Source organism: Canis lupus, chromosome 10 (genome assembly GCF_011100685.1).
Source record: "Canis lupus familiaris isolate Mischka breed German Shepherd chromosome 10, alternate assembly UU_Cfam_GSD_1.0, whole genome shotgun sequence".
Lineage (NCBI taxonomy): Eukaryota > Metazoa > Chordata > Mammalia > Carnivora > Canidae > Canis > Canis lupus.
In genome coordinates this window covers 11383204-11406721 of record NC_049231.1, presented here as the reverse complement: position 1 = coordinate 11406721, position 23518 = coordinate 11383204, and the positions used below count along the sequence as shown (strand labels likewise).

Here is a 23518-nt window from a genome sequence, read left to right as displayed (position 1 = left end):
AATAAATAAATAAAAAATTAAAAAAAAAAAGAATGGTTTTTTTCTGGGTAAGTGGAATTTGTAGGTTGCTGAAATTTCTTTTATGTTGTTCATATTTTGTGACACTTTTGGAAGAAGAAAAAAGAAAGTTTAAAGATCACAAAGTCTAGTTACACTTCTCATTCTTGTTGACCTCTGTTGAGGTATGTAGCCCATAGCTATAGTCTTTCCCTCTGTTCCAGTTCCTGCCACTTACTCAGGGACCTTCGGCGTCTTTGAGTAGGATTGATCTCCCACTCTCACTTTTCAGTCCTTTCATGTCCCATTTCCAGTGGCCTTCTTCAGTTCTATAATTCACTTCATTCTTCTTCACTTCTGCAATTCAGCACAAAGAATTTTAGACCCAGTGTTCATTCACAACTGTCCATCTCCGATGTTTCTGTGCTTTTTGCTTTGTTCTGCTTTTAGGTGAAAATGCCTTGTTTTTCCGATTACAAGAAGAAATACATTTGCTGGAAAATTTCTTCAGAAAATACAGAAGGTTTCAAAGGAGAGAATCAAAACACTGCAATCCGGGGCATACCACCCAGCATTTTTGCAACCTTTTAAACTTGTTGTCGGGAAGAGTTTTTTGTTTACTTTCCAAAATGGAAATTTTACTTTTATTCTTTTTACTTTTATCATCGTTTCTGCCACTCGATGATTTACGTTTCCAAGCCCATAAATACAGATCTGCATCATCATTATTATAGCTGAAAAATAATTTATTTTATGGATGTAATATTCTTTATTTAACCCAGGATGTGTCAACCTCAGCACTAATATTTGAGGCTGGACAATTTATTATGGAGCCTGTACTGTACATGGTAGGATGTTTTGCAGCATCCCTGCCATTTACAGGTTACATGCCAGTAGCACCATCCCCTTAGTCCTGACAACCAAAAATGTTTCCAGCTAGGGTGCCCCTGGGTGACTCAGTCAGTTAAGCATCTCAGACTCTTGATTTCGGCTCAGGTCATGATCTCAGAATCCTGAGATCCAGCTCTATATCATGCTGTGCTCAGTGCAATAGTCTGTCCTTCTTCCTCCCCACCCCCCATCGCTCCCCCTCTGCCCCTCCCCACCCCCCATGCCTGCAAGCCTGTGCATACCCACTCCATAAATAAATAAATAAATAAATAAATAAATAAATAAATAAATAAATAAATAAATAAAATCTTTTTAAAAAACATTTCCAGCTATTCCAAATGTCTTCTGTGGGCAATCTTGCTCCAGTTGAGAACCACTGATACAATCAATCTGCTATTATTCGACATTTACATTTATCTATTTTTTTTTACAATTAAAAACAATGCTGTTAAGGGCGCCTGGGTGGCTCAGTCAGTTAAGCATCTGCCTTCGGTTCAGGTCATGATCCCAGGGTCCTGGACTCGAGCCCCATGTTGGGCCCCATAGGGAGTTGGGGAGTCTGCTCTTCCCTCTCCCTCTGCCCCTCCCCCCACTTGCGCTCTGCTCTCTCGCTCACTCTCTCTCAAATAAATAAAATCTTAAAAAAAACAAAACCAGTGGTATTAATAAAGATCCTAACACATAAACTCAGCACTTCTTTGAATTACCTGCATAGCTTAAATTCCTAGAAAAGAATATATTTTAAATGTTGAGACCTATTCCCAGATAGCCTCCAGAAGTGTTGTCTCAAGTCATAGTATCATTTAAACAGCAGAAATGCCATTTCCTCAGATCTTGTCCAAGTGCTCTCCATCTTTTACATCTTTCTTAATGGAAAGCAAAACATAATACTACTTTGCCCTTTAAACTTAAGAATTCAAAAATAAATAAATAAATAAACTTATGAATTCTTTGATTGCTAACCAGTTGGTAGCTTTTGCTATGTTTATTGCTCATTTGTACTACAACTTCTGTGAGCTGCCAATTAATGTCTTTTGTCCATTCTTGATTTTGTAAGAGCTAATCATTCTTTCTTCCAGTTTGTAATTTCTCTGGTCAACATTGATGCTGAGTTTTCCTTTACAGAAGGTAAACTTTTTTCTGTTGTCGAATTATCGGCTCTTTTTTTTTTTTATCAGCCTCTTTATTGGGGTTTTACTGTTAGTGGTGTTGTATTTAGAAAGATCACCTCTGACATCTTATGTTTTAGTGTTTTACTCTATCAGACCAACCTATTTTTCCTTCTTCCTCATCACACCTTAAGCCTTTGCAACCTCTAGACCAGTGCAAATCAAATTCATTTTTTTTTTTTTTTTTTTTTTTTTTTTTTTTTTTTTTTTTGCAAATCAAATTCAAATATGCATATGAATTAATTGGAATTGTACTAAAATTCACGTTCTGATTCAGTAGATTTGTAGTGGGCCAAGGGATCCTGCCTTTCCAAGGGGCTGACCAGCGATGCCAATGCTGTTCCTGGACCACACTTGGAGTCCCTAGGTTTTAGACCTTCAGCCCTCAATCCTCTGTACTCTACCTCCATTCTCTGGTTGGCTCTCCTCTAGATTTGCTTCCCTCCCTACCTACTATGAACCTCAACGTAATTTCAATTATACTTCACCCCTTTGTTTTTCTGGGACAACCCTTGTGGTGTCCACCCAGGACCGACAAAGCCACCATTTCTCCAGTCTCCAGCACCACTGAAGGAAACCCTAGAGCTGCTACTTTCTTCTATAACAAATGAATCATTTCTGAGGTCAGATCTGCAAGCTTTCCCTTTGTTCCTTGTCAGCATCTTTTCCCATTATTATAGTAACTTTGCCTAAATGTGACCTCCTCAACCCCATTCTGTCTGCTTGGAGGCCTCTGAGTCGATGAACAACAGTGAAAGACCCTCTTCGAGCCATCTAGTACAAGCCACATTTAGCACAGTCACTGCTGCATACTTTCTAAAAAGCTGCTCAAAACCCCAACGTCCTGTTAACCCCGACTCTTAGAAGTCTGCCGAAAGGCCTGTGAATGAAACTAGAGAATTTAAACACCACCTCGCATAGTCCTTACAACTTTAGTTAGGCAGGTGGAATCATTTCCATTTTAAGGACCAGGAAACGATGGCACAGCTAGTTGACACAACCACTGAGAGTCAGAGCATGGATTAGCACCCAAATCGGGTGCCGCTAGTTTTGGGATTTATCCATCCAGGCTCTGCTGCCTGGGAATCACAGGAGGCCTCATTGTTCCCAGGAGCTCAGTTCTACAATAGTGTCTGTATCCGCAACAAAGAAGAGGCAGGCAAATCAGTCGCAGGTTTCAGCTCCTGATGGCATGTTTGATTCACTCAGGGCACTTTTTAAAAAATGTCCTTTCCAGGACCTCATCGAGAGAAATTCTGTTCAATTAGTTTTCAGTGGGACACTACTATTTTTAACCTGTTGAAGAGGAACGTTATCCCAAATCAGTGCTTTTCAAGCTTTTTAGACTCGCTGGACCCTTGGCATGAACCTCCAATTACTGACAGGTAATGTGTGACAGGTGCGTGAGGTCTTTGCCCTCACCACAGACCGCCTCTCGGGTTGGGGTGCAACCTTTGTTACCCCTAGTGCAAATGTAGACCAGGCCGTCCTCCCAGAAAGCAGCATTTACGAAAGGAAGAAATTGGCCTAGGGAGGATTGGCGGAGGGAATGTTGGACTTAAAAATCGCAGCTTTGCTTTCTTCCATGTGATTTCTAGTTTTAAATTTAACTGATTTAATCAATCTCATCCGCCAAATAAATTTGTCAGAAATTTTTCTGTACTCCACAATTGGCAATTTAAAACTTCAACACCTGAATCCCAGCGCAGGGCTGGGCAGCCTGGCGCCGTTGGGAGCGCGGGCCCTAAGCTCGGCCGCAGGGGCCCGTGAGGGCAGGGGGGGCTCTCGCCGCATCCTGGGTGCCAGGTGAGCCTGGGCTCAGGGGCCCGTGAGGGCAGGGGGAGCTCTCCCCGTGTCTGGGGCTCCAGGTAAGCCAAGGGCTCAGGAGCCCGTAAGGGCAGGTAGGGGCTCTCCCCGTGTCTGGGCACCAGGTGAGCCGGGGCTCTCCCCGCATCCTGGGTGCCAGGTGAGCCAGGGCTCAGGGGCCCGTGAGGCCAGGTGGGGCTCTCCCCGCGTCCGGGGCTCCAGGAAGCCAAGGACTCAGGAGCCTGTGAGGGCAGGTAGGGGCTCTCCCCGCGTCCGGGGCACCAGGTGAGTCAGGGCTCAGGGCCCGTGAGGCCAGGTGGGGCTCTCCCCGCGTCCGGGGCGCCAGGTGAGCCGGGGCTCCGCTCTACGGCTGCAAACTCCCAGCAGCTGGCGACACCCAAAGCCCCCGCCCCCCGCCAGGAGCCCCGCTCGCGGGGAGGACACTCTTCCAGCCCTCGGGCGCCGGCAAAACCTGGGGACGTGACAGTCTTCCGCCGCTCCTCGCCGCCACCCCCGGGACCGCCACCCACCCCCGGGTCCGCGCCTCCGGGACCCCCACCCACCCCCGCTCCCCGCCGCCCCCCGGGTCCCCGCCGCCGCGGGCCGGGATCGCCCAGGTGCGAAGGGCGCAGGGCGCAGGGCAGCCCCGCCCCGGGGACCCGCGGGCGCCCGACTGGGAGGGCGGGACGTCCGTCAGGGGCGGGGGCGGGGCGGCGCCCGGGAGCGGCCGTCCCCCGCGCGGCTATATGTCGGGTCCCCGGGGCGGCGGGCGGCGGGCGGCGGTGCGCACCGGGCAGGGGTGAGCTGGGCGCGCCGAGCGGGGTGCGCGCTGCAGCCGCCGGGGGTCCCGGAGGGGAGGGGAGGGGAGGGCGGGGCGGGGGGTGGGGGCGCTGCCCGGGCGCCGCTCGCACCGGGTCCCGCGGCGGCTTCCGAGGCTCCCTCCGCGGGAGCGGGGCGCAGGGGGCGCGGGGGCCGAGGCAGGGACGGGGGGGGGGGCCCGAGGTAGGGATGGTGGGGCGGCTCGAGATAGGGACGGTGGGGCCCGAGGTGGGGACGGGGGGGGCCGGAGATGGGGACGGGGGGGCCCCGAGGTAGGGGCGGGGGGGAGATGCCGAGCTGGGAACGGGGACGGCGCGGGGGCCCGACGTACGGACGGCTGGGGACCGAGCTGGGGACGGCGGGGGGGCGGCCGAGGGAGGGACGGGGGGGGGGCCGAGGTAGGGCCCGAGGTAGGGGACGGGGACGGGGACGGGGGCCTGGCGGTGCGCTCAGCCGCGCTCGTGTCCCCGCAGAGCATGCAGGTCGCGCGCCTGTGCCTGGGGCTGCTGCTGCCCGCGGCGGCCGCGCTGGAGTTCGCCTACCACCACCAGGAGCAGATGGAAGCGTTCCTGAAGACCGTGGCCCGGAACTACAGCTCCATCACCCGCTTACACAGCATCGGGAAGTCGGTGCAAGGTAGGGCGCGTCCCGGCCGCGCGGCGCCGCGTCCCCGCCCTGCGGCCCCCGGGGCGCCCGGTGCCGGCGTGGTGGCCCCGGTGCCGCCGCGCGTCCTGCCGTCCCTGTGGGGAGCAGGAGGAGGACCTGATGGATACCAAGCGCCTCCGCTGCCCTTCGCGGTCACCGAGCCCCCGTGTCAGGGACGCCCTTCCGTCGGGCTGGCGCCGCTTGCCCGAGGGGCGCCCTTTCGCTTTTCTTGGTGGATGAACTTTGTGTCCGGAGAGCGTCCGGCTGCTACCGCCTGGCGCTGCCTTCTTGTTGGCTTCCTTACCTGTGGCTTGCAGGTAAGGCTGTGGCTTACCTTACTTGCAGGTAAGCTGTGTGGCTTCGCTAACTTGGTTTTCAAGTCTCCTGTAAGCTGCAGGGATTCCGTTCTGGCGGTGAGGTTTCCGTCGTGTGCAATTAGCCCCAGGACTTAGAGTGATGCAAAAACCATCATTTCTGGGGATCCCTGGGTGGCTCTGCGGTTGAGCGCCTGCCTTTGGCCCGGGGCGTGACCCCGGGGTCCTGGGATCGAGTCCCGCATCGGGCTCCCTGCATAGAGCCTGTGTCTCTGCCTCTCTCTCTCTGTCTCTCTCTGCCTCCCTCTGCCTCTCTCTCTCTTTCTCATGCATAAATAAAATCTTTAAGAAAAACCCATCATTTCTATAAGTTTCCTTTAACGTTAAATAGTATCATTGGTAAGATTTGTGTCCTGTGTAATTAGACCTCTTAAAGTTATGCAAAAGAGTGGCTCTGATCATGATTACTAGCTGTTTTAGAATCACCCATTTGAATAGGACGATTGCCTGATAATAAATGGATGCCAGCAATGACTGGGAAGAGCATTTTCACATTTATCATTTAATTGCTTCGTTGTTTTAATTTAGAAACTATGTATTAAGTATAAATGACTATACGTTGTTTCGTTTTTATAGACAAGAATTTGAATCAGAGAGATACTAAATGTTTTACTCAAGATCACCAGATGGTAGATTTTATCATCAGGACTGGCATTCAGATCACTCTACTTAAAGGCAAAGATACTCTAGGATGCGGCAAATAGTTTATCAAAACATTCTTAATGTTTTTATGTTGGGACCTTTAAAGGGATTACCTGATGCTTAAATCAAAAGTTTGGTCAAGTTTATGCATCTCTTAATAAGGTGCGTTCAAACTCTACATCCAGATTTTAGCTCTGAGCCTTTGATGCAAGGAGTGTCTCTTAATTACCATATTCTCAGTCATTTAAAAAAAATTAAAGTCCTGGTTTTTATATTAAAGAAGACCTATTACACAAACTTACATGCAGTACAAAATAAAAAACGCTGGGTCATGTGTGTAATGATATCTTTTTCAAACAACGTTGCCAGAGAGTTGGTGTCAGAATTACTCTATATTGCTCTAATAATCCAAATTATAGAGGTTGGGTATGTGAGAAATCGTGTCTTGAATCAGCATATGTACTCAGCCTTTTGAAATCCTTTCCCCCTAGGGCTAAAGAAGAGCAATTTTAAGAGATCTAAGAATACTAATTATCTTAATAAAGCAAATATGGAACACAACTATCTTGAGTTATTGTTCAGTCATCATTTAAACCACAAGATGATGAGGGTGTTGCTAATTTTAAGTACTGAGTGATCTGGCAAGTTTTGGCAATTGGGGAATCTCTTTCCTAATGTGAACCGATCCATCTTGCATGATATCAGACCACAGTAACAGTGAGAGCCCTTAGCCTCCCCCCCTTTGTATGTCTGTACTCCTGTGGTTAAAGGACTGAGAAACTATCATGTAAAAATAAAATCTGATACCAGTAGTCAAATGGCTGTGTTGAATATTGTTCTGAATAATTCCTCTGATTAGGAAAAAGGTTCCAAGAGGTGGGTGTTAAACTGTACACTGTGTCACTGCATGTGTGATATCATGACCATTGAAAATCAGTGCTCAATTGTTGACACCCTTTTCACTAGATAGGCAGTTTTCCCTGGCCGTCCCACCCTCTGGTGTGGGATACATTTGCTTGGCAAACAGCTTTTACCATACATATTATTTATTTTTATTATGAACATGGGCAATATACCTAGAAGAGAGTAATATTTCCAAATATATTCTTAAGCCAAATATATTCTTAGGTTTTGTAAATGCACATCACCTGTATTTTTGTTGCTGTAATCATGGATCCTAGTCTGCCTTTCTCCTCAATTCACACGATTTCATTCCATATTTCTGCAAACTGACAAAGTCTGCAGATGTAAATTGGTTGCCTGCTATATAGTGTTTTATCCTCTTGGCTATGTGAATGGTCTTAGTCATTCACCTTTTTGGGGCATCTAGGTAGCTCTGATCTGTTACAAATCATGATGCTTTAAAAGTTTTTTTTTTTTTTTTTTTTTTTGCTTTAAAAGTTTTGATACAGGTTGTGATGATTATCTTCCATTATAATTGGTGGGTTTTTTTTTTCAATTTTTTATTTCGAAATGCTTGAAACCTACACAAAAGTTGAGTCCACATATACCCTTCACCCGGATTCATCCATAGTATACTGATCATATTTCATTTGAACCTTTTGGAGGAAACCCTGTTATCTAATAACCTAGCAAAATCCTAGGTGAAACAAGAGAAGCAACTCAAAAAACTGACTACCGAATTGAGAAAAACTAGAAAAGGGACAATATTCAGTGGTTTACTCATTCCTCCATTTAGTTAAGTGAATATACCACCACCACCACCACCCCTTTTTCCCCCCACTCCTAACCCCCTCTGTCTAGCGCGATGTTGGCCCATATTCAGTAATTTATATGTTTGTTAAATGAATATTTGCTGAGTGAAAGCCGTGGGAAGCAAGCAAAATTGTGTGCCATTCATTGCCTGCCAGTAGGTTGCCCCCTTTATTTTATTTTTAAAAATTTTATTTATTTATTCATGAGAGACAGGCCAAGACACAGGCAGAGGGAGAAGCAGGCTCCCTGCACGGACCCCGATGCAGGACTCGATCCGGGTCTCCAGGATCGCGCCCTGGGCCGAAGACAGACACTCAACCCCTGAGCCATCCAGGCGTCCCTAGGTAGCCCCCTTTAAAGGACAAAAACAACAAATCCCCAACAAGCCTCTTCACATCCCCAAAAATTTATATTTTTCTTTTTGCCACCACTTTTTTTTTTTTAGCTTTTTAATTCCAGTTAGTTAACATACAGTGTAATACTAGTTTTCAGCAGTTCTAAACAACACCCAGCGCTCTTCACAAGTGCCCCTCTTAATCCCCATCACCCCTTCTCACCTATCCTGCCCTTCCCTCCCCTCTGGTAACTCTCAGATTTCTATGAGTCCATTTCTTGATCTTGTTTCTCTTTTTCCTTTGTTTCTTAAACTCCACATATGAGTGAAACCATAAGGTACTTGTCTTTCTCCAACTGACATCTTGCTTACCATCACACTCAAGCTCTATCCATATTGTTGTAAATGGCACGATTTCATTTTTTTATGGCTAAATAATATTCCGGTGTGTGTGTGTGTGTATATATATATACACACACACACACACACCCCATATTTTCTTTATCCAATCCTCAATCAGTGGACACTTGGCTGCTCCCCTATCTTGGCTATTGTGAATCCTGCTGCTACAAACATAGGGGTACACATACCCCTTTGAATTCGTGTCTTGGTATTTTTGGGGTAAATACCCAGTAGTATAAGTACTGGAGGGTAGGGTAGTTCTATTTGTAACTTTTTGAGGAACCTCCATTCTGTTTTCCCAGAGTGACTGCACCAGTCTACATTCCCAACAGTGAATGAGTATTTCTTTTTCTAGTTTTAGGACCATTTAAAATGAGATTTTTCTGCCATCTCAGTTTTAAGAATTTTCTATCCTGCTAAGTCTAACCTTTATCTGAATAAAGAAGGTTGCAAAGGGCAAGGAGTAGATAATAAAAATCTATTAGCAAGTGCTTTCCACCTTACAGGTTTTAATACATCACTTCAATCTCAACAACTCCTGAGTAGGTATTGTTACCCTTGAGTTTACAAAACAGGTCAAATAAGGCACAGGGGGGGATCCCTGTGTGGCTCAGCAGTTAAGCACCTGCCTCCGGCCCAGGACGTGATCCTGGAGACCTGGGATCGAGTCCCACATTGGGCTCCCTGCATGGAGCCTGCTTCTCCCTCTGCCTGTGTCTCTGCCTCTCTCTCCCTGTCTCTCATGAATAAATAAACAAAATCTTTAACTTCCTGTGCCTTTTTTTTTTTTTAATTAACTTGCTGAAGCTCACACAGCCAGTAAGTGTTAGAGGATGCGAATACAGATCCGTGTACCTCCCAAGCACCTCTCTTTGCCCTTTAAAGAAGCAGTTTGAACAGATGTAGATAGCTACATGGAGACTGAAGTTGTTAGTGGAGGGTTTCAGAGTCCTGGTTTGGGCACGTTTGATTTGAAAGTATAGCTTCTGCCGAAGATCTACAGCTGGGTTGTCCATCACAGTAGGAGTCACCCGGCTATCCAGCAGTTGGAATGTGACTAGGGAAAATTGAGACGTGCTGAAAGTGATTTTGCAGCCTTAATGCAAAAAAAACAAAACAAAACAAAAAAACCCAAAAAACAAAAATCTTAATGTTTGTGTTGATCACTTGTTGAAATAATTTAGAACTATAGGTTAAAAGTATATTTAAAATTTCACCTGCTTCTTTACTTTTGTTAATGCAGTCACAGTTACTAGAACATTTTACATGATACGGCTTGCAGCATATGTTGATTGGGCTGTGCTGCCCTAGACGGACATCGTTAGTAACTTTTTTTTTTTTTTTTTTTTTTTGCGTGCAAAAAGAATCCGAGTTCATTTAGAGAATTTGGAAGATACAGCAAAGCACCAAGAAGGAAATTCAAATCTCACTGCACAAAGCAAACCTTTGGTAGGCTAAAACCACTGGGTGTGCTGTTCTGCGCCTTTCCCTGCCTTGCGCTAAGCTGATGATCGTGTTTGTCCATGCAAACCGTGTTATTTCCAAAATTTGACTTTTAATGCCTGCCTTGTGTCCTACCAATGGATATCTTAGTGTCTATTTAACTTGTACACTGATGGGCATGTAGTTTGTAAAGTTTTCCTGTTAGAAACAATGCCATCGTGTAGACATCTTCATAGCTAAGACAGCAAAAGTTGTTGGGATGTGGACTTTGGAACCTCAGGACCGAGTGCAAATTCTAGACCCTCTACTCTGTAGCAGTGTGACCTGCAGTTGCTGGATAATTGGGGCACATAGTAAGTGCTACATCAAAGCTGCTGCTGGGGATACAGTAGCTGCTACAGAGGGAGAAGTTGCCCCAAAGGAAACTACCAGATTGTAGGCAGTTTAATGTATTTGATACATGTAACCAAATTGCTTTCCCAAAGAGATTGTCTTGACTTTTATGATCTTATAAGAAACGTATGCTAAGAGAAAACAACTTCTCTAAATCTTCTTTTCTTCATAAATCAGTATGGACGTTAGTGGTTTGAAAGGTGACTGTGGTATTTGTCAGTATGGAGTTTGGGTTGTACAAGATGAACCTGTTGTAGAGGGAGGCCTACTTTCCTGCCTAGCACCCATGGTTAACGACACTGTACTGTAGGCCTAAAAATGTCCTAAGAGGGTAGATCTTATGTTGCCTTCTTATAAAAGGCATAATAATAAGGATTATTGAAGGCTCAAATTTTCATTGTTTAATGAATAGGGGAGTATTTCTCATGATTTTCTCCCAACAACACTTACCTTCACGTATTCATTCGATAGATATTAATTGAACTACTGTGCCGGGAGTAATAACCATTTCAGATGCTCAGTAACCCCCTCCCCCAACCCGAGAATTGGTTTAGACTCCTGCCCCAAAGAGGCATGTACTGTGTTCTCCTACACAGATCTTTGTCCACCATCCTGGATGGGGGTAGATTTTAGCTGATGATTTTCCCTCAGAAGAGAACATTGTGTATAAAACGTTGCCACAACATTTGCCTTTCTATCACACTCTCCATCTCTCAAGTGTGATCATAAAGCCACTTTGCTTGGGACCCTGTATTAAATGTTCTTTTTTTTTTTTTTCTTGAGCAAGAGGGGGCACATATGCACACAAACAAGGGTGGGGGCAGAGGGAGAGTGAGCCTGCTTGACATTCTCCATCTCATGACTCTGAGACCACGACCTGAGCCAAAATCAAGAGTTTAACTGACTTAAACTAAGATGCTTTCCTGACTGAGCCACCCCGGTGTCCCTAAAATGCTTATTATGATGTAAATACTGACATATTGACCAAATATCAAGAAAACCATTAAAATCTAAGAACTTCTGTAATGTATGTGATTTAAAGCTATATTGGTTTGGCAAACCTTTCTGCTCCTTGAACAGTTTAAAAGGCAAAATCCTTTTCTGAAACCTATTACAAATATTAGCTTTGTTTGTGACCATTCAAGGTTTCTTAAAGATCTGCCTTTCTTTTAAATGCAGAAATGATTTAGGGATCCCTGGGTGGCACAGTGGTTTGGCGCCTGCCTTTGGCCCAGGGCGCAATCCTGGAGACCCAGGATCGAATCCCACGTCGGGGTCCCGGTGCATGGAGCCTGCTTCTCCCTCTGCCTATGTCTCTGTATCTCTCTCTGTGTGTGTGTGACTATCATAAATAAATAAAAATAAAAATAAATGATTTAGACTTCCCCTACGTTTGTTCTATGTTTTATAAGAGGAATGTGAGACCGAATATCCACAAAGTGACATAGAATTTTACTCTGCTTCTTAGATCTAGTAACTATTTTTATTCCAAGTCTCAAACATATCTAAACAGCAACACTTTAGGGACAAGTGGCATTTGAGACTTTTAAAAAATAATGACAGCCAACATCAAGTAAGTTTTACTATTTGGCTGGTACGTTACGTGTTTCACCTGGTGATTCTAACAGTGGTTTGAAATACCATTATTATCCAATTTACACATGAAGAATTGAGATTAAATGAGTTGTACATAGTAAATGACAGAGGAACCAAATTTTCAGTAAGTGATTGAAACCAATGTCTGCCTTGTGCCAAATACTGAACCTTCTTTACTATAAAGTTTCTCCAGCTACTTTTTCCTCTGCCCTGTTCCTTACCTCCTCCGCTCTGTATGTCCTGCCCACCCCATCTTGCCTCTGACCCTTGATCTGAAAAAGTTGACAAGCATCCTCAATCATCCAAGAAAAGTCTTATATTAATTTTTTTTAATGTGTTAAGTGATCCTCTGTGGAATTCCTTGACCCCCTTTAAGTATTCGGTTTCATCTAAACCAGTTCAGATTCCATCTTTTGTTGTAAAGATAATTTTTTTTCTATATGCAAAACTCTGAGTATGAGGTGAAAGGAGACTTCTGAGATTCTGGTTTGCACACTTAAGGGGCATCCACCCACCAAAATGCCATCTCTTCGGAGACTGGCTATTCTCCTTAAGAGCAGTACCGCCCCCTGGGGGAATTTTGGAAATGTGAGCTGGAGGTTTAGGCCATAACTTAAAAATCTTTGGGGGGGGGGGGGGCGGGGGACGGAACCCGTCTTCTGATCTTGTCAGCAATGCACGAATAGTTATGCAGAGGAAAGAAGCTGTCACTCACATTTCCTAATGCCCTCTAAGACCAGTTTACAGTTATCTGAACCTAAAACTACATTCTGTTTTATGTACAAATAAAAATACTTTCCCATAGTCTTAATATAAACTGAACTTTTCAGGAATGTAACTGTATGTCAGTTGAGGGGAAATTCTATTTTCCGCAGCTCTGAACTTGACTGAGCGGGACTTCACATTCATAAAACCCTGACACCAGTGACCACGCAGCTGAATCAGTCAGCCTTTGTAGCAGATGCAAGTGGTGACTTTCAGGCATGGACATAATCATCTCACTTTCTCCTGTCTTCTAGTGAATCATGCCCCAATTCTTACCTAGTGATCCCATACTCTATTCTAAGTTGTTTTCCTTTTATTTATCTTTATATAATTTGAATGTTCTATTGATCTTCTTGAAATCATGTATGTAAATGTGTTATGCCAGCATAGTAAAGGAAGATAGATTGGACCTGAAGAAAAGAGGCATAAACTGATAGGGTTAGGAACTGTGGAAGTAAAATCACAGACCTAAAAAAAATAAATAAATAAAATAAAATCACAGACCTAGATTCAAGCTTATGTAGTCAGCATCCAAAAGGTGTTTGGTCTCTGTTCTTAATCAATGAATATGTGTGTCTGGAGGTAACACTGGCGGTGACAGCGGTGTCTGGAGTCAAGCAATAAAAACTGCCATTAGTCCTGTCTCCTTCTTTTAGTTTATATATCTAGAATGCCCCTTTCTTTAAGAGTACCTAAGATAAAAAGAATTCTAAAGGAAGAAAAAAAGTTTATTTCAAATTCCAACTTGCCTCTGGGTTAGGAGAAAGCGATTTTTTTTTTTTTTTTTTGAGAAAGCGATTAAATCAGATGGTCCTATCTAGTGATTTAAAGCAATTGGTGTTCCTCCTAGCTCCTTGGTGATTGAATGTAATAGAGTATAGTGGTCTGCTGAGAAGTTACTACATCCTAATTTGGGTTTGGTTAAAAGTTAGTTATAGAGCTACCCTACAACCCAGCAATTGCACTACTGGGTATTTATCTCAAAGATAGAAATGTAGAGAAATAACGGGACCCCTGCACCCCAATGTTCAAAGCAGCAATGCCCACAATAGCCAAATTGTGGAAGGAGCCATGATTAGGTTTGACAGATGATTAGGTTTGACAGATATGTATAATATATATTAATATGTATATATATTTCTCAGCCATCAGAAGAGACAAATACCTACCAATTACTTCGATGTGGATGGAACTGGAGGGTATTATGCTGAGTGTAATGAGTCATTCAAAGAGAATTATCATTGGTTTCACTCATATGTGGAATATAAGAAGTAGTGAAAGGGACCACAAGGGAAGGGGGGGAACTGAGTGGGGAAAAATTAGACCCCTAAGTCTAGGAAACAAAGGGTTGCAGAAGGGTAACTGGGTGATGGGCACTGAGGAGGGTACCTGATGAGATGAGCACTGGGTGTTATATGTTGGCAAATTGAATTTAAATCAAAAAAATAATAAAAGGAAACAGATAGGAGTTGCACATTAAGAGTGTTTCTCATCTCTGTAAGGATTGCTGCATGTCAGATGTTTTAAAGTACAAACTTTCTGGTCTGTGACCCATGGCATAATAGCTGCAGCAAGCTCAGCTGGAGGGCTTGGTCTCCATCAGAAAAAGGCTGCCAACTTCAAACAAATTGCCTTTAAACTGTCTTTAAAGTCCTTTAAAGGACTTATCGTGAACTTACCCAGAGCTGCAGATAACAACAGCCTTCGTGGGGGGGGGGTAATAAAGGCATGAGCAGGCGTGCTCGTGTATTGGGAAGGGTTACCCTTTCGCAGAGTTCAGTGGAAGAAACCAAGGAAATCCCCCTTCTAAGTAAAGAGCTTCCCACCACTTGCTTTCCCAGATTTTTAATTTCTCTGATAGAAATCTCTGAGGAACCTAGAACCATACTTGAGCAAAACATAAACAATTATCCAAATACATGCCTAAGATAACTTTCTGACAAAGAACACAACTATGTTATGAACACAGACGAAATTTAGTACAATGTCCCATTTTTAGAGTGGGAATGGGTGTCCCAGGCCTTTTGATCACTCATTCAGTTCATTACGGCTTAGTTCTAAATGTTAACTCTCCCTGGAAGCCTTTCTCCATCCCTCGGGCAGAGTTAGCATCTCCCTGTACTCCTCTTCCTAGCACCTTCGGGGGCTTTAGCTCCGTTTGCACTTGGGGGAAGGGTTCAGGCTGTGTTCATCTTCATATCCTAGGCCTGGATGTGTGCATCTGAAAGGACGAGCACTGGTGTCAACCCTAAAGAGTTTTTCCACCCATAGTAAGTGAAACATGAATATAAATCTACTTTCATACAGTATAGAACACAGTCACCTTATTACACTATATGCTTTTATGCAGTTACATTTCCCATCTCCAGCTTTAGGTATACAACTTTGTATCGGTACATAAATTGTATGTAGTAAGTACTTTAGTCTGTCAAGTATTTTATGGTATTTTTATGGTATTTGAGTGTCTAAGAAAAAAATAAATAGAAAATAGAAAAAAATTAAAAATAGAAAAAAAAATGCATTCCCCAGTTGAGTAGCCTGTATCTGAAAGTAGTATTATGGTGTAAATAAATCTAATTAAACAGTAATGAGGAAACTGTTGAATTGCTCTTTTTATGACAAATAACCTAAGTTGGAGAGGTTGATGCCGCAGCTCCAGGTTAAGTCACCGGGGTGTTGGAGGTGGTAGGAGGACATGAGTGTCTTCAGGCAGTGAAGGGGATAATTGAATTATTCTGACAAGCCTAGAGTCATCGGGTCCCCCAAATGCTAACTAAACATGTATTAAAAGAGAGTAAATATAGGAGATATGCATGCTCCTCCTGTAAGAAGACTTTGAGTAAATATCCCTTGTTTTATTTGAACAGTGCAAAGACAATTTAAGTGTCTATTTAGAGAATTTAAAAAGAGAGGAAAAGAATCCTGTGATGAAATCTGCCCCCTACCCCCTGACAGTTCAGCAGAGAATGTAAACCTCTCGATTCAAAGTGTCTTTTTTTTCCCATCCACGCTCAGGAATGTTGTACAGATTTAAGATGAAGACCTCCAGCATGTTTAATTATCCTTGCTTGGAGTGGATCAGAAAGGCACAGGTACTGGAAATTCCCAGGTAGACAGACTGTGGAAGAACCTTAGTTTTTAGGTCCTACTAAATATTCATTCCCTTGCCCACCATTGGTAACTCAGTAAGTTCCACCCATTAATATCTTCTTAAAAGCAGGGGGTAGTAGTCATTTTTGTGAGTATAGATGCCTCCAGATGTGTAGAGCACACAGATCGTTTTAACATGCAGCAATTCAACAGCTTCCCCATTACTTTTTAATCAGAAAGATTTATATGCCCTTTAATAATAATACCAGGTGTACATGCAGTTAAATTTCAGATAAAGGCTACTCAATTGGAGAAATTTTTTTTTCCTATTACTCTTAGGAACTCGGTTGAATAATCTTAACCATCCTAGAGGTAAGCCGAGCTGGTTTATCATTTGCTACTGGTAAGTTCCTCTCTGTTTTTAAAGAAACAAAGATAAACTGGGATATACCACATTCTGGGTTTAATAAAAACAGTTTAATTGGGCTTGGTCATCTTTTGTTTTAAGAACATGTACTTTTAAGTGCACAAAATGTGTTTATGGGATCTACAGCATACACTAGTTCCAAATGCAGAAGTGGGCAACAATCGCCAAGGCCCTGAGGTGGACAGGGTTATTGCTGTGTTCTAGGAACAGAAGCAAAACCAGGCAAGCTGGAGCATACTGAGCAAAGAGAGAGTTATATTGGGTGACATTGGAGGTGCGTGCAGGGACAGATCGTGGAGTACTTTGCAAGCCAATTCAAGCGTAGAAAGTTCATTCTGTTCTGAGGATAATAGGGAACCATTGGAGGGTTTTAAGGACAGCCATATAAACTGAGGCAGATTTTTCAAAAAGTAACTTTGGCTGCTGAATAGAGAATTAGAAAGGGGCAAGTATAGAAGCAGAGAGAATAATCCAGTTATTATAATCCAAGCAAATGGTGATGGCGGTGATTTTGATTAAGATGGTGTATTAGAACTGGAAGGAAGTGGAAGGATTAGAGATTTATTCCAGAAATAAAGCCAACAATACTGGCTAATGGATTGGAAGGGGAAGGGGGAAAGGGGGAGATCAGGAGGGAAAAAAAAAAAAAAAAAAAACAGGAATGACCTTTAGCTTTTGTGCTTAGCTAACTGAATGTGGGGAGTATGATTGACCAAGATGGGGACAACTAGAAAAAGACAAGTTTGGGTTGAAATCAAGAGGTTTGATTGAGACAATTTTTGTAAGTTGAAGCCCTTAGTAGACAATCATTGGGGATGACCAGTAGTTGGGTATGGGTTTAGAGTTTGGGGGAGAGGTTGGCTAGAGAAATAAACAAATACACTTGAGGGTCATCGATATATAGATAATTTTCAGTTCCAGGAGTTTCAATACTAAAAGTGAGTAAAGATAACAGACCAGGATAGAGCTATAGGGCACTAGGCCATTAGAATCTGGTAAAGGTAGAAGCCAGTTAAGGAGATGAAAAGCAGCAATATAGTAGGAGGAAAAGTAAGAGTGGGGTCACAGGCATCCAGGAAGGGCAGCATCTCAAGAAGCGGTTTTGGGGTCCCCTTGACCACCCACTAGGAGCAGCAGCATAATGATCTACATAGGCAAAGACCCAAAAGGTCGGCATTGGCTTCTTTACTCTCCCTAAAAATCTGTGAGGCCCCCCTGGATAGGTGTTTTTCTCCAGCTGTGAACTGTCCCTCCACCCAAGGAAGGCCACTCAAGTCTTGGCAGTCCAGGGCCCTTCAGAGGAGCTGGTCATGTGACTGTGCAACCATCCAGAGTGCAGGCTTCTGCAAGATACCAGGTGCACCTCATGAATCTTCGTGTTTACTTTAAACGACACTTTGGCCTGGTGCGTCCTGGCCTTCCCTGCACGTGGGGGTACAAAATCCCATCGTTCATTAGTGAACATTTCAGGAGTACAGTGCTCGGAGTTTGGCTGGGGGTCCTTACTGCCACTGCAGGTGTTCCCAGAGATAAGAAGGGAGGAAACAGGCTGTGTTAACTCTTTCCTTGCTGAGGTCGTGGCTAACCCACCATGTGGAATACTGCTAACACTGGAAATCGAGGGCCCTAGAGTGACGGGAGTTGAATTGTTCTGTAGATCTATTTATTCCATTGATCCTGAGGACATTTATGGAAGGCCTAATATGGTTTGTGGCACACACTAGCTAGCAGAGGAATATAGAGATAAAGAAGTTAAACATGGTCCCTGCCCTCATGGGCTTGAGGGCCTGAGAAGTGATTAGGAGGGAAGAGGACCCCCCCCCCCAGGAGATAAGGTATGGGAGCCACGGCAAAGAGATGCGCGTGGCTGAGACCTGCAGGCGGCCAGGTGAGAGGGGGAAGGTGAGGCCGTAAACAGCACATTCAAAGGCCTGGTGGTGAAGGAGCATCTGGACCTTGAGGAACGCAAAGTTCAGTGTGGCTGAAGAGGAGAGGGTGGAGGGGAAAGGAGGCAAAGTGGGAGGGTCAAGGAGAGGACCTTGTACGCTTTGTTGAAGATTTTTTTTGCTTCATCCAGGAGGAGCCAGAATCCTCCTAGGGATTCATACCTGACGGGAAAATGACAAATTTGTTTTCTGGATTGGAAATTTTCTGATTACTGTAATACAAAATGAAATGTAAAGTTAAGATACCCTCTAAGAAATGAGGTGGTGCAGCCATTCCGGGGCGGGGGGCGGGGGGGAGTGTGGTGAGAGTATACACACCGGACTGAGACAATGAGAACACCAACAAGATGAAGTATCAAGTCTGTAAAAATAGCAGTTCCCAAGAACTATCAATGTGAAAACTTCTGATTTAAATCCCATAATTGGATTGAATTGTTCATTTAGAATGTAAAGATTATTTTACCAATACCGTTTATTAGAGACGTTTCAATAGGGACTCCTGGGTGGCTCAGCAGGTGAGCATCTGCCTCCGGCTCAGGTCGTGACCCCAGGGTCCTGGGATCGAGTCCCATGTCCGGCTCCCCGCAGGGAGCCTGCTTCTCCCTCTGCCTGTGTCTCTGCCTCTCTCTCTCTGTGTCTCTCATGAATAAATAAATCTTAAAAAAAAAATTTCAATACTGTATAACACATACTATCTTTTCTTTTTGCCCTCACAGATCACGTGAAAGGATTTTTTTTAATCAGCAATTTTGGTGATTAAAGTTTCTACAGAAACTGATAAATATTAATATAATAATTATTAATTATATTAATATTTATAATTATATTAATAATTTATAATTATATTAATATTATAATAATTTATAATATATAATTCTAGATTTATAATATAAACCTAGAATTCAGAAAGTAATGCTGGAGGATGTAGAAACAGATACTTTTTTCCCAGCTGTACTGAGATATAAGTATATAATACAGTATCATTAACTATGGTCCCCATGCCATACATTAGATCCTCAGAACTTGTCCTAGAAGTTTACCACTTGATAAGCATCTCCCCATTTCCCATGCTCCCTGGTCCTTGGCAATCACCAATCCACTCTGCGAGTTTTGCTTTTTTTTAGATTCCACATATAAATGAGATTATAGAATATTTATCTATGTCTGACCTCCTTTGGCATAATGCCTTCAGATTTCATCCATGTGGTCTTAAATGACAGGGTCTCCTTTTTGTGGTTGAATAACTTGTATCCCATTATATATCATAGAAAATTTAAATGTAACAGGCAATTTAAAATATTTATAATAGACTGTATACATAGTATGTGTTTTACTATATATGTGTTTTGTTTATCCATTCATCCATCTGTGGGCACGTGGGCACTTAGGCTGTTTCCATGCCTTGGCTGGTGTGAATAATGCTGCACTAAATATAGGGGTACAGATACCTCTTGGAGATAATGAGTTCATTTCTCTTGGATATATATCCAGAAGTGGGATTGCTGGATCATATAGTAGTTCTAGTTTTAACTTTTTTTTTTTTTTTTTTGAGGAGCCACCATACTGTTTTCCATAATGGCTGCACCATTTGACATTCCCACCAACGGTGCACAGATACTTGCTACTTAAAAATAATGTTGGAATATTGTTCTTATGAAATACAACCATTTGCATTTCCAGGTGGTAGTGGCAGCACTGAGAAGGAACTTAATCATTTTCAAGGGAGGCTATTTGGGAGGAACAGCGAGGATGGGAAATGAAAGAAATGCAAGGGCTATTTACAGAGCACTTGTTACATCTCAGGCACTGTGCTAGGCCCTTCACAAGTTTTCCTCATTTAAGCTATGTTAAAGACTCCAAATTCTTTACATTTCCATTTCAGAGCTGAGAACAAACAGATTTCAAAGATGAAGCACTTAATGACCCAAACTTTCATCTTGGTAACTAGTAGATTTGGGTCATTAACCCAAATTTGTCTCTTAGTGATTTACTTATATATTGATTCAAATATTCAGGGAGCTCCTGTTGTCTACTGGAATCCGTGTGACAGGATACGAAGAGCGACGAGGCCTGGACCTTTCTCTGTAGGAACTAGAGCTGGAGGCCCTACACCCAATCCCTTTAATGGGAAAAGCACCGTAATGGGGCAATGGTCATTCAGAGGCCTAACTTCCAGGATGCTTGATAAAATGGAGAAAGGCTTATCAGGGGAGCTGATGCTTTGAATGTTGTCAAGCAGACAGGTGAAAGGATGGGAATTCTAGGTATAGTGAATGAAAAAATAGACCACAGCCTGTGGGGCCTGGTGAGGTTTGCTGCCCGAAGGAGCTGGAGCATGGGAGCTGCGTGCCCAGGATGCCCTTGTAGGTATGGTCAAGGATGAAGACCACTTGCTGGTGACTGTTTCTACTGTATCTTAACATCTATGATATCTTAGTTTGTGCTCACTTGAAAATACCAAGTTTTAGAAGGATTCTGGTCATTATGGGGCTTTTTTTTTTTTTTTAATAGATTGTTCAAAGAACAGTGATAAATAGGGAAAATATTTTGACTCCCGTAACTCTGCACTAAATATTTGTAGCCCTGAGGGAATCATGTTTCCATAGGACATTCTGTTCTCTGTCCTTGGGGGAAAAAAAGTTTTAAAAGGAAGAAAAAAGGGTATTTGAGGATTAGTAATAAAGTTCTACACTTTATTGAATGCTTACTATGGGCTGGATACTTACTTGTATGCATTCTTTTAAATCCTGGTATCAGTCTGGGAACTCAGTGGTGGTCTCTCTGTTTTACAGATGGGACACTGAGACTTGGAGAAAGATGAGATGCCCAAGACCTTTAGCCAGGAAGTGGCAGGGCTGGGAATTCATACCCAGGTCTGTGAGAAATCAGACCCCCAGTTCAGTTTTCAAACGGTCTCTAGAACCTGGAGGCTCCTGTTAGGGGGACTTGGGACTCCAACAGGGAAGGAAACAGACAGCTTGGGTTTTCCTTCCCTAACCCACAGCAGCTCAGCTTTAACTTTTTACATTGGATTTTACACTGAAATTTTTATTGAAAAAAAAAAAAAAAAAAAGGTCGCATGACCAGCAATGAATATCCTGAAAATTACTGCATTGACCATGGTACCTTTGCAAGACTTGCCACAGGCAAGACAATGTGCCAGGCTCTCTGGTGGGTGCCAAGGAGTATCACCCGTCCCTGGCCTTTGGGACATACGTGTTGTACAAAGGTTCAGAGGCCTCTGAAACCGATCGAGACAAGATTGCATCCATTACAGAACTTTTTTTAAAAGATTTTATTTATTCATGAGAGACAGAGGGAAAAGCAGGCTCCATGCAGGGACATGGGACCCAACATGGGACTCGACATGGGACTCGATCCCAGGTCTCCAGGATCAGGCCCCGGGCTGAAGACAGCGCTAAACCACTGAGCCACCCAGGCTGCCCACCATTCACTCTTGTTTTGTTTTCTGTTTTTATTTTATTTAAATTCAATTAATTAACATATAATGTATTATTGGTTTCAGAGGTAGAGCTCAGTGATTCATCAGTCTTAAAAAACACCCTGCGCTCATTACAGCACGTGCCCTCCTTAATGCCCATCACCCAGTTACCCCGTCACCCCCTTCCCTCTAGAGGCCCTCAGTTTATTTCCTGTGATTAAGAGTCTCTTACGGTTTGTCTCCCTCTGATTTTATCTTGTTTTATTTTGCCCTCCCTTCCCCTATGATCCTCTGTTTTGTTTCTTAAATTCCACAGATGAGGGCGATCGTAGGATAATTGGCTCTCTCTGATTGATTTCTATCACTCAGCATAATGCCCTCCAGTCCCATCCACGTCACTGCAAGTGGGAAGATTTCATTCTTTCTGATGGCTGAGTGATAGTCCATTGTGTGTCTACAGACCACATCTTCTTTATCCATTCATCTGCCCATGGACATCTGGGCCCTTTCCATAGTCTGGCTCTTGTGGACATCGCTGCTCTAAACACTGGGGTGCAGGTGCCCCTTCGGATCATTGCATTTGTATCTTAGGGGTAAATCCCCAGCAGTGCAGTTGCTGGGTCGTAGGGCAGCTCTATTTTCAGCTTCTTGAGGACCCTCCACATGGTTCTCCAGAGCGGCTGCACCAGCCTGCCTTCCCACCAACAGTGCAAGAGGGCTCCCCTTTCTCTGCATCCTCGCCAACACCTGCTGTTTCCTGACTTGTTCAGTTGAGCCATGGTGTGAGGTGGGATCTCCTTGCAGTTTTGATTTGTATTTCCCCGATGCCGAGTGATGTGGAGCATTTTTTTCATGTGCTTGTTGGCCATGCGTAGGTCATCTTTGGAGAAAGGGCTATTCATGTCTTCTGCTCATTTCTTGATTGGATTATTGGTTTTTTGGGTTTTGAGTTTGATAATTTCTTTATAGATCTTGGATACTAGCCCCTTATCTGGTATGTCATTTGCAAATACTTTCTCCCATTCTGTTGGTTGTCTTTTCTTTCCTTTGCTGTGCAAAAGCTTTTTATCTTGATGAAGTCCCAGTAGGTCATTTCTGCCTTTGTTTCCCTTGTCTTTGGAGACATGTCTAGCAAGAAGTTGCTGCAGCTGAGGTCACAGAGGGTGTTGCCTATGTTGTCCTCTAGGATTTTAGTGGATTCCTGTCTCACATTTAGGTCTTCCATCCAGTTTGAGTCTGTTTCTGTGTATTGTATGAGGAAATGGTCCAGTTTCATTCTTCTGCATGTAGCTGCCCAATTTTCCCAGAACCATTTGTTGAAGAGACTGTCTTATTTCCATTAGATATTCTTTCCTGCTTTGTCAAAGATGAGTTGACCATAGCATTGAGGGTCCACTTCTGGGTTCTCTATTCTGTTCCCTTGACTGTTCACTCTTTTTATAGAGGCTCCTTTTTTTTTTTTAATTTTTTTTTTTTTTAATACAGGCTCCTTTAAAACAAGTTTCCATCTGGCACTCACTCTAGGTTTTTAAAGTAAGTGGTAGAGTGAAAATTGAGTGTTTATCAAAGTAATCTTAATTTTTAAAATCTTGGCAAGAAAGAGATCTTGGTATCAGGTATT

General features: G+C 43.4%; 1 protein-coding gene across 2 annotated transcripts in view; it reads left to right on the top strand.

The window, feature by feature from the left end:
• The first annotated feature begins 4601 nt into the window (after nucleotides 1-4601).
• CPM (carboxypeptidase M) overlaps nucleotides 4602-23518 on the top strand; it is a 73675-nt gene continuing 54758 nt past the window's right edge. The window contains exons 1-2 of one of the 2 annotated variants that reach the window (XM_038549968.1): nucleotides 4602-4662; nucleotides 5156-5318. In XM_038549968.1, coding sequence (XP_038405896.1) covers nucleotides 5159-5318 — 160 coding nt within the window. In that variant the 5' untranslated portion in view covers nucleotides 4602-4662; nucleotides 5156-5158. Of the gene's footprint in view, nucleotides 4686-5155; nucleotides 5319-23518 lie in introns of both variants that reach the window. The other variant, XM_038549969.1, reaches the window with a different exon arrangement.